The following is a 12,179-nucleotide window of genomic DNA, read 5'->3' on the forward strand; positions in this document are numbered from 1 at the left end:
ACATCTTTCATGTATAATACATTCAACTATAAAACACGGTCCCCCAACCCCCCGCTATATTCGATTTATCTCAACCCAGGGTATCGGCTTACTGCGAAAGACATTTTAGAAACATATTGTATGTATAATGCATTCAACTGTAAAATAAGGTTCCCACCGCCATATTCGATTGATGTACCGACTTGTTAATTGCCAATAAAACGCGATTTAATCTTGTGAGCAGCTCTCTAAAAAGGTAGCTTTATAGCTTCTGAATCCGCAACTTAACGTCATGTCGATATAAAATTTGAAAGGTTTAAGCTTTCATTATAAATTTGGTAATACACGTCATTATTTTGCACATTTGAATAGAAAAATAAAAGCTGCGCCATGAGCGCATGATACGCCCGTCGTTCGCCAATGAAGTAGTAAGGTAATAAATAACCCTTTGAATCATTTTTTTACTTCAGTTTATTTGTATTTGAATACATGGTTTATTTTATAAGTACATGAGCATGGAAATCACGAAATTTTGACGAACAAAGTCCCATAACTCTGGAACGACAATTCAGAATTCCGTCAAAAACGAAAGGGGATCAGGGTTTATCAATATTAAGATTGTGTTGAAATTTGAAAAAAAATCCATCGAAGGATATTTGAGCTACAGTAGGACATTCAATGAAATCACGAAATTTTGACGAACAAAGTCCCATAACTCTGGAACGACAATTCAGAATTCCGTCAAAAACGAAAGGGGATCAGGGTTTATCAATATTAAGATTGTGTTAAAATTTGAAGAAAATCTGTCAAAGGATATTTGACGTAGCGTACGACATTAACAGACGGACGGACGGACGGACGGACGGACGGACAGACGGACGCGGGGTATACCATAATACGTCCCGTCATAGACGGGCGTATAAAAAATCCATCGGGGGATATTTGAGCTACGGTAGGATACATGAACAACAATAACATTTAAGGTCACAGTGACCTTGACCTTAGAATGAATGACCTTGAAATGACCAGTGGTCATCTAAGTGTGCTTGCAAACCTTCATGTCAAGTTTGAAGACTCTATGTCCAAGCATACCAAAGTTATAACAATTTTAACATTTTAACATTTAAGGTCACAGTGACCTTGACCTTCAAATGAATGACATTGAAATGACCAGTGGTCATCTTCTAGTACTGGCCAATCTTTATTTCAAGTTTGAAGACTCTAGGTACAAGCATACCAAAGTTATAACATGAAATAAGAACTTTAACATTTTTACATTCAAGGTCACAGTGACCTTGACCTTCAAATGAATGACCTTGAAATGTCCAGGGGTTACTTACTAGTTCTGGCCAACCTTCATGTCAAGTTTCAAGACTCTAGGTCCAAGCATACCAAAGTTATAACAACTTTAACATTTTTACATTCAAGGTCACAGTGACCTTGACCTTCAAATGAATGACCTTGAAATGTCCAGTGGTTACTTACTAGTTCTGGCCAACCTTCATGTCAAGTTTCAAGACTCTAGGTCCAAGCATACCAAAGTTATAACAACTTTAACATTTTTATATAGCTACAGTAGGACATTCAATGAAATCACGAAATTTTGACGAACAAAGTCCCATAACTCTGGAACGACAATTCAGAATTCCGTCAAAAACGAAAGGGGATCAGGGTTTAGCAATATTAAGATTGTGTTAAAATTTGAAGAAAATCTGTCAAAGGATATTTGACGTAGCGTACGACATTAACAGACGGACGGACGGACGCGGGGTATACCATAATACGTCCCGTCATAGACGGGCGTATAATTAAACATACTTAAAGAAAAACGTAGTTCCTTATAAAAATTACTCATACAAATGAAAACATATTTATACGGTATATATTCGAATGTGCCAAATCTTAACATTAACTGATCGTATACATATTATATTTTACTTGTGCCCAAATTTACTATATTTCCTCGCAAAAGATTGTATTCGCATATACCTATGTTTCTATTTATTTTGATTGAGTATACATTGTTTGCGACTGTTCAATTTGCTTTAGAAAATTAAACATTATTAACATAACATATACTTTCTTAATATGTTATGATTAAGGTGAAACATTACCATGCTCATTATACTAAACACTATTCAAACCAACAAAATACTGACAGCGAGGCGTAATAGATATTGTATTCGCTAAGCGCCTGGCAGGGGGTTGGATCGTCACTGAGGAAGAGTTCTTTAGATCTCCTTATAAACACTAAGTACTGTTTCTACCCAGAAATAACACTCACGCAATGGGACCATGCCGCTTAGTTTCATAATGTTAAACGTTCTTTTTTAATCCACGCACATCGTTAATCGAATGTTTCTCTTGAAATTACATTTAATTCCCTTTTTATTAAGTGCTTGAAACATAACATTGTCGACTATTTATCAAATGCCTTCCTAAAGTCAATATGTATGCAATGGTATCTCATCCGCCTCTTTCTTGACAAATATGTTTTATGCATCGCTTGTAGGCGAAGCACAATATCTGTAGCTGAATAGGTCCGAAACCTTACTTGAGATTCATCAAATGTATTGTTCTCTTCCGCCTATTCATATTATCGTTGATTTAATGTACCCGAAAATATTTACAAACTCTAGCACACATTCACAAACACATGTACACGCCAACACAAACTATACATGTATCATCGTAAGGTAGCACGTGTTGAAATACCATACTGAATGCATATTTAAAAGCAATCTGGACATTTGTGAAGCACCGTATTAGAGAACTTGTGAAAAAACATCGTTGGAATTCGCAAATAACTGAGTATTTTGGCAATGTAATTATTGAGTAATGTATGCACATTTGGCGCTTAAGAGAGACTTTTTGTGTATGCCGATTCAAAATCGTCGATTCGAAACTACATTTAAGGAGAACTAGAAAAAAAGTGTCGGTGATTTCATTTCCGTAAAGATGCGTATTGCAAAAAGCAGAATATCGTGCTTAACACAGCTAGTTAGCGTGGAGATCCTGTTCATTTACATAGTGAGCATTAAATTGAAATAAAGACACATAAACCATAAATGGTAAATAGATGCAATATCTCCACATTAACGAAGTAGAGATTTGATAATGTTTTTACTTACTGCACGCGATTTGATCCTTAAGCGCGTATGAATTACTTTGAGAAAACGTTTACCTATATAAAAAGTACGATGGTGTTTAACGCGTTTTTTGTTAAAGATTTTATTAAAATGTAATCAACGATTCGATTATGCGTAAGTCATTCGCATTCAGGAGATTATATCAAGTAGCAGCTCTGACATGTTGAAGTAGGTTAATTTTGAAGTTCATAAAAATGTGTATGTTTCGTCAATCATGAAGCTGATCAAAGCTTATTTCTATTTGCGCTTCGTTAGAGATACTTATTTGGATAAAATAATAATAAATAATTATAATTATTATAGAACAAGTTAATAATAATAAAAATAGAAGGACAAACAAAATAGTTAAGTATAATAATAATAATCAGCATCATACTGATTATAATAATAATAATTATAAAAGTCATCATAATAAAAAAAAACTACTACTACTACTACTACTACTACTACTACTACTACTTCTACTACTACTACTACTACTACTACTAATAATAATAATAATAATAATAATAATAATAATAAATATTATTATTATTATTATTATTATTATTATGTTGTTGTTGTTGTTGTTGTTGATGTTGATGATGATGATGTTGTTGTTGTTGTTGTTGTTGATGATGATGATGATGATGATGATGATGATGATTATGATGATGATGATGATGATGATGATGATGATGATGAACTACTAAACATTTCACATTCTATGTATGGGATAAAATAAATTTATGTACCGCCTTTATATTTAAGTTAATGGTTAAAATACACCTCGCATTACTGTTTTTTGTTTGTGATACAATCTCACACTGAGAGCCAAATACCTTAAAAATATAGAAAACATATTCAAGCGTATCACCATTTCTTAACTAGAGGCGAAATACAACATACTTTAAATTTGCCAGTCTTCGTTGTTAAATATAACGTATATGTGTGATTTGAGAAGAATTTGGAGCTGTTTGTACAAGTAAATTGATCTTCCAAGAAATGGTCACTGAAAGACCCACCTGCAAACATACTGATTGAGGCTTCTATCACGCGGGCAATTGTCAAAACAAACACATTCATCTTGCAGAGTCTATAAGCGCTATGTGTTGCTGTTTCAGTTTCAGCATACCGCATCTGCGACTAGGAATCAGGCGATATATATGTATATGTCGCATTTCATTTACTTTCAGTACCACTGTTTATCATGACAAATACACATATACGTAATGATGACAGCAATTGTTACCAAATTGAACGCAAATGCAACCAAATTCATGCAACTTCTTAATTTAGTTGCTTTAGCGATATTAAAAAAAAATACCGACAAGTAGAATGTACATTTTGACATTCGTTATTGCAATGGAAAAGCCATGTTTGCTTATTAAAGATTGTATAAGAAGGTTTATTTATTTTACCCACCATTGTTGTAATTCTCAATTTAAATAGTATTTTGTATAAATATGCATATGTTGGGTTTATACACATTTTACCGTTAACTTACGACACAAAAAGCTCATGAAACAATAATAACATAGTTCCTTGTTCTTATTTAAATTGAAATATGATGTCGTAAACTTCAATTGATGTTCCGGATAGGTTTTATGAATGTCATGCTGTGAGTGCGTCCTGAATGAATTACCTTTACCCTAACAACTATTTATTTAACATATTCGAGAGGCGCCTAGGTTGTATTTGATCATAATAGGTATACACACCCCGACACTGCCGTGTCAAAAACCCGTTTAGATTGCTCTAACTCTATCTGGGCAATACATAATATTGGAGTTACAACATTTTATATTCGTCATTAATAGCATGTTGCGTGTAAAATGTGTGCTTCAGTGGACGGGGAAGATGGACTTAACATACGTCTATATTCAAATTCAAAATGGGTCAAAGGCAATTGGATATTCTTTTTTATTGGGCTCCATCAACACAATTCGGGATAATATTTGACACAAGCACTAATATATCAACGCTAGTTTTCATATGCCAAAGATTAGACATCTTTGAAATGTGGCCACACCGGGCGTGAACAGAAAAATCAATCATATGCTCGTCACAATTTATCCACCAAACACAATTTAGATTTCGCCTTTAAAGACATATCCAAATGAACTGTTTATAAAATTATCATAAACAAACATGGGAAGCTGAACGAAGAAAACAATCCAAATGTCCTCAGCTTAGTATGGCGCAAATAAAGAAGATGAGGGTTGTATCATGACAGTTATACATTAAGGTTAGTGGTGGAAGATGGAACACAAGTTGTTACTTCTGATGAGGCGATTTTTTATACTTCGGTGGTTCGTATGGGCGCAGCAAAGTATTCTTTCTGATAAAATCGAAACAATTAAAAGCGATAAAATTAAGTGAGCTAAGCCCGACTCTTTCGCGAAGCGTTTCATGACATGGGCTGGTGTCTCTAATAAAGGAACAACCGAGATTCGCTTTATCATCAAAGTAATTATGTAAATAAGTTAATTGCTAGTTCTATATCAACAAGGTATTAAAACTTTTTTTTTCAAACTTACGTTTTGAAACTGTTTTAATACGGTATGAAATCAATTGTGTCCCGTCAGCTTTATTGACCATGAACGAATTATGCCGAGTCTATTAGGCCATCCTTAAAAATATGTTTGTTTGGCATAACCCGACCCAGGTAAATTTGGGTTGGTAGGTAGGTAGGGATTTTATTTTTTTTTAGTATTTTTTTTTTGACATTGAACTCCGACATATACCAAACTGAAAGGTAATTATCAAATAAAGCTCTAAGTCTTTTGCCTCATGAAAGGAAATTGGTAAAGATTTTTCTGCACCGTCCGTATCACCGCACGTGTATTTGTAAGTCTATTTTTTCTATAAAGAACATCGAAAATATAATATAATCGACGATAAATACTTAATCCGAAAACGACATTCCGAAAAATTGTACGCATTTTGCACATGAAATAAAATGTGCATATCGTTTAAATGAAAATGAAAACAAGTAACCTAGCAAATACGTAGAGTCAATTGACATTGTCACAGGTTCAAAGAAAATCATAATCAATCATGCCAATTCTCTTGAAAATGGTCTTGTATCTTGAACACAGAATATGTCACAATTTTGATCTTTGAAATGTTTACATATTTGAAGTATTTAATTCTTACACTGTATGCGTCTTCAATTTAATTATAATAGTTTAAGGGAACACATTCACAAAAAGCATCGCCCAATCAACTATAGTAATATGTACGAGAAAGTGCGATTCGAATGCAATAAGGAGGATCTCCTTAAAAGTAACAGAAGCAACAAACAGATACAAACAATAAACACACACATAATGGAACTGACTACACTATTTGTTACACCAGAAAGGATAAACATTAAAAAGATAAATGATTTCGCTAATAGTCATGAAGATTTTTGGAGCGCAATATCGATTAAAATTTGAACTTATTTATACAAAATTATAGTTTGCAACTAATGTTTTTACCAGTATTTGCAGCATTGAAACGTAAAAAACAATTATTGCCAGATATTTGTATTGTTTGCATGAATCGACACCAGGAATTTGATAAAATGTTCTGTTTCGCTTGAATATTAATTGTGATAACGTTATAGTCCATAGTAAATAGTAAATACTTAGCATATTTTATTTGTTTCAGACCCAATTATTTGTTACGGTGTCCGGTTGGAAACAGCGATGGAAAATGAATGAAAACGGAAACTGCTAAGAACACACATGCCCAATGTGTCGTGTCATTAATTTGTTAATTTTGCACTATGAACATCTCTCATCCATATCTCAATATGCACGGAACGACCACAACTTTGAGGGCTTGTAAATGTCGAATGACCGCCCGTGGTTTATTGTTATGTTTTTTTACACTGATTGTTGTGTGTTTCCTGTTCCTTTTATTTGAATCATCTATTTTATTTTATACTCTTAACGCAATATCAAAAACAAGACAGTCAGACACGACAAATGTATCAAATCATGCGTTTTACTTCAACTTTACAAACTCAACCGTATTTAAAGCAATCGGACCGTTCCAATTATCAACTACCGCGAACAGTGACTTACGATTCGAAAAGAAGCAAAATGTTCGTTTCGACCTTGAAGCGGATATACTTAAAACAACCATAGCTTCCAGCCAGCCACATCTGCCACTTAATGTAACCACTTACAAAAAAGATGCATTTGTTGATCTGAATTTAACACGAACCGAATCAACCACTAATGGCACGACACGTAATTCCACAGAGCGCCAGAGTGAATGCAATAATTGTTTTAAACATGATTTTGAATATGTTATTCAGAACGACCACATCTGCGACACATTGGACACAAGCGAACACTTAGATCTTCTGATATTCGTTACCACTGTGCATCATAATGTCTTAAATCGACAGACGATACGGCGGACGTGGTTGTCATACACTAATAACAATACTGCAAATGCAAGGCACGTTTTCCTGTTAGGAAAAACAGCAGAAAACAGTTTACAAGAATCTGTGATGAGGGAAAATGAAATATATCACGATATCGTTCAGGAGACCTTTATAGACAGTTACAATAATCTAACATATAAAACCATCATGGGATTTAAATGGGCCGCCACAAAATGTTCTAATGTAAAATTTGTTATGAAAACAGATGACGACATGTGGGTCAATGTTCCTTCGATAATAAAAATGTTGTCGGGAACCGGTATGGCAAACTATTTACAAACAGGGCTGACCGGCTATTGTCACCAAAAAGCATCACCGATCAGAGATAAACGTTCTAAATGGTACGCCTCCTTCAGTTCTTATCCGGAGGAGTTTTTTCCAGGCTTTTGTTCAGGGACTGGATACATGACCAGCATTAAAGTCGTGTCGGATATTTACCATGTTTCTCCGCAAGTGCCTTTCTTCCATTTGGAAGACGTCTACGTTTCATTGTGCGTTCGGCGACTCGGATATTTGTTAAAACAAACTTCAGGTTTCCTCGCAGGGCCCAGTAATATATGTGATTACAAAAAGGATAACGTCTTAACAGTTCATCAAGTTACATCTTCGAAGTTGATTGAGATATGGAAACAGGTTTGCAATCCTACTTGACTAGTAACCCTTATGAGTCAAAAACAGCAAGTCATGTGCATAACTATCGTTATAAAATCACTGTGGTTTTTTATGTATGTGATATTCAGAAAACTGAAGTGAGGAATACGTTTGAACATACTTTTTCTACGATAATAAGTAGAAATTGCTCTAAAAAATGGATGAATATGATTCTTATTTTTGAAGTGTTCTGTAACTTGATTAACCCATACACTCTTCATGAAATATTATTTCTAAAGCAATATTTTAAATATTGTTCCCATGTATTTGAAAATGAGCTGCATATACTTGTTCTGTCATGGAGTAGTGGAAGGCGTGTCCGTCTATCCACCGGAGGATCATAGCTTTGATCCCAATTGTGGGATTGTTCCTTCGATACCCTATCAAAAATACACAAATTACTGGTTATACACGGCAACCGGTCTCGAGAACATTTCAATCAGACTTAGACTTGAGATTCACTTGCGCTATAATAAATAAGTTTAAAATAAATATGACTTTTAAATGGTTAATCACCCACCTGAAACCATTTCATCTACTTACTGGTTATTATAAACAATTTGAATACAATTATATTTTTAAAAACCAGTTTTTAATGTAACCATATTTTATAATTTTTGCATGATGTGGATTTTTAGTAATATTTCAAGGTAAAAGTGTGAGTTTTGTTTGATGAATTTATAGTTTAGTTCATTTTTACTTTAATTACGTATATTCACAGTCAATACCATTTGTTTGATGGATAATGTTGACAATTTATAATTCACTCGATTGTTTTTATAAATTTTTAAATTTAAGCATAACAGCTTAGTACAACAATAATAATATACGTGTTCTTCCACGTTCTATATACTGTTAAAACGCCTGTTCCAAAAAGTAACAGTTACACAACAGCAAACATATTGAGGTAAACCACAAGTGAAAAAGTGAAAGTAAACGTGTTAATAAGGTGAATTTGTTAGCAGTGCCATTATTGCTAATTGTTTAACATGAAACTTGTGTCATTTTGTTTTGAAAATCTATATTCATAACTCACTGGTATTGCTGACTACACTTAACCCGACGCACGCATTAGAATAAGACATTTCACCAGTGGGTCTATAAATACATGATATAACCTCGAGTTTTTCGTTGACCATATTTCTCAAGAACAAGCACTTGGCATTGATCTGAATAAGATAATGTTGGTTATTGTTTCAATAGATATGTTTCCGTATTTAAAGCGGTTGATATAGATTAAAGAAATGCTTAACTAAAATACGGTAATCGTGCCCGTATATACGTGAAACAAAGTCATAAACGCAGCCATGTAAGAAGAGTAAATTTATGTCAAGCTTGTATTATATTCAGAAGACGTCATCCGGAAATCTATTTTCGTTAGAGAACCCATCTTATATAAAGGTATATACTACGCTGTCCCATGTCTTCCATCAACAGGTGTTTCTTTCAAATAATAACGGCCGATACGTTATGTGATTTCGATAGAATGTTAATTGCTTCAACAGGGTATGTTACCACATATAAGGGGTTTTAAAAATCTAGGTTATTCCGTAGTCAGTATTAGTCGAATGTTGCCAATAATACAAATTTGTGGTGCATTTGAAAATAGTGTGCTTAAGTGTTGTAATGTCAAAATGACTCGGTAGAGTGTCTGTCTGACCGGGTGATCCTGTGTTCAATGCCAATTGTGGTCGGGGAGTTTTCTGACTGGGTTACATTTATGAACAACGTTTAATACCCGCATATGGTTGTGGTAAGTCCTACGTCATGGCAGTAGGAAATTTAAGAAAGAATTTCGAAATTAGGGCGCGGGAAGTGTAGTAGGTTTTGCTATACGGGGAACACACGTTGCCTTGGTGTAGGATGCAGATTTATAGTGACAGGTTAGAGTGTCTGCCTGTACCGGGATGTCCCGGGTTCAACCCCCGTTGTCTGGCTGGGTTACATAATGACTGTATATAGGGAATACTATATTTAATATTCAATATTTATGTCCTTTTTGTGTGTGTTGCAGAGCAGGATTTTTTGTGTTGATGTTTTGTATATAAATGGTAGGGTGTTTTCGTCTCATTTGTTTCATTATGTTTAATTTCTGTTTGAAATATAATAGTCTTTTGTAAAACATTGAAGTAGTTTGAGGGGAATTGTTGACGTATCGTCTCGTTAATATGACAATGGCAATGTATCATTAGAAATTTTTTTGAGAATCACGCATTATAGCTTCAGAGCATTGATACTATTTGTTAAATCCTTTGTAATAACGAAGGTATACATTATTAATTTAACTAGGTTGGGTTAAATGACAGGGGCAGTGGCAATCGAAATTTCAGTGGATATTTGGTGAAAATACTTATGTCAAAAACGCTTACGTAGTTTATATCAAGTAATACGCATGTTACTCAATCGTCAATAGCCAATAAAACATAATGTCTTTTAGATATCAATAACACATTAAGAAGGCACGATAATAGTGTGATATATGTTAAAAGGGTGGACGTAACAATTAAAGATGGTTTTAAATTTTAAAATGTATCCTCTAGCAAATTCAAATAATCATAAGTAAATATCATTATAAGTTTTACAACACTTTTAAATAAAGGAGCCGTTAGATGTGCTTGATGTGTTTCAATCCGACCGATGTGAATTGCCAATTAAACCGACTTGTGAGATATTACGCTTCGCCGCAAAGACTTTTTAAACGTCTTAACATAAGAACACATCAATTCAAATTCAGATTTATATGTATTTACTGTTAACATACACAATTGCTACACACGAGACACATACTTGCAGTCAGTGTTCTTGAATATATTTCAGAGGGTCAACTCGTATTGTCGAAGAGTGTTCAGTTCACGACAGTAAAAGAAAAGCATCTATTACGCAACTCAAAACAACATGAGACATTTCATGATCATAGGCGTAAAACTATTTGAACACATCTGTTAAACCCCCGCATGAACATGGACAATATTTTGTTGTCCAGTGCATATTTCATTTTCAAAAAGTAAATGTGTATACTTGCTAGATTCTATTATGCTCAGAAGTGGAAATAGTCCTATAGAAGTGCTACTTTTTTCAAGAATACCGCAGCTGTATCAAAATAGTGAATACCATAATAGTTGTTATGGTAATACATGTAATTGTTTTAAATGCTATATAATGTAACGAAAGACTCAAATACAGCATTAATATTCCGACGTTATACCATCGGTTCAGACGCTCTATTCCGATATTTAAACACAATTGTAAACACTCGGCCTTTACTGCGTAATACAATTTAGTTTGGTTTTATATCAACAATGAGTAAGTATCAACAATCAGACAAAGTTTGATCAAATGTGGCTTTGATAGTTGCAATATGGTCTTGCTTGAGCTTTGATTAGTTTGAAACAAATGGTTGCACGTAAATCAGATTAATACTTGGAATATATATCGTCAAGATAACATTATGACAATGTTCCCTAAAGATCAGATTCAAATGCGGATCGGGGACTGTTCTGTAGAATATAGGTAACGACAAACACCTTACAATGACGGGCGCCGGACATAAGTCTATTTCAAAATTTCCACATACTTCAAACAAAACAAACGGCTTTTCAGCGTGTTAAATATTTGTTTACCCTAGACGTGTAAAGCCTTCATCAAGATGTTTGTTTTAGTAAACACAAACTATTGTATTTTTAAAACATGTAAACAAAGTAGTTTACATTAAGTTCACCGTATATTTTTTTTTTAAATATCTTGTATGGTTTAGCTATAGTCAATATGTATTTATTAAAAAAAAAAATGTTTTTTTTTTTCTAAAAGTAGCAAAGCATATTCAACCAAATTATAAAACTTTTCCCCCTTTTTTTCCGCTTCGATTGTATAAAACATTGTCTTACTAGTTTCAAATATATGTTACATTTGACGTTAACCTATTGTAGCTGTCATGCATTTATTTATCAGAAACAGCAGTTTAATACTCGACCCTCAAA

At 33.8% G+C, this 12,179-nt stretch overlaps 1 protein-coding gene across 2 annotated transcripts in view; it reads left to right on the forward strand.

The window, feature by feature from the left end:
* LOC127863708 (beta-1,3-galactosyltransferase 1-like) overlaps positions 1–8,990 on the forward strand; it is a 40,480-nt gene extending 31,490 nt beyond the window's left edge. For both annotated transcript variants that reach the window (XM_052403326.1, XM_052403327.1), the window contains exon 2: positions 6,765–8,990. In XM_052403326.1, coding sequence (XP_052259286.1) covers positions 6,883–8,202 — 1,320 coding nt within the window. In that variant the 5' untranslated portion in view covers positions 6,765–6,882 and the 3' untranslated portion in view covers positions 8,203–8,990. The remainder of the gene's footprint in view (positions 1–6,764) is intronic.
* The last annotated feature ends 3,189 nt before the right edge of the window (positions 8,991–12,179 follow it).

Source organism: Dreissena polymorpha, unplaced genomic scaffold, assembly GCF_020536995.1.
Source record: "Dreissena polymorpha isolate Duluth1 unplaced genomic scaffold, UMN_Dpol_1.0 chrUn028, whole genome shotgun sequence".
Lineage (NCBI taxonomy): Eukaryota > Metazoa > Mollusca > Bivalvia > Myida > Dreissenidae > Dreissena > Dreissena polymorpha.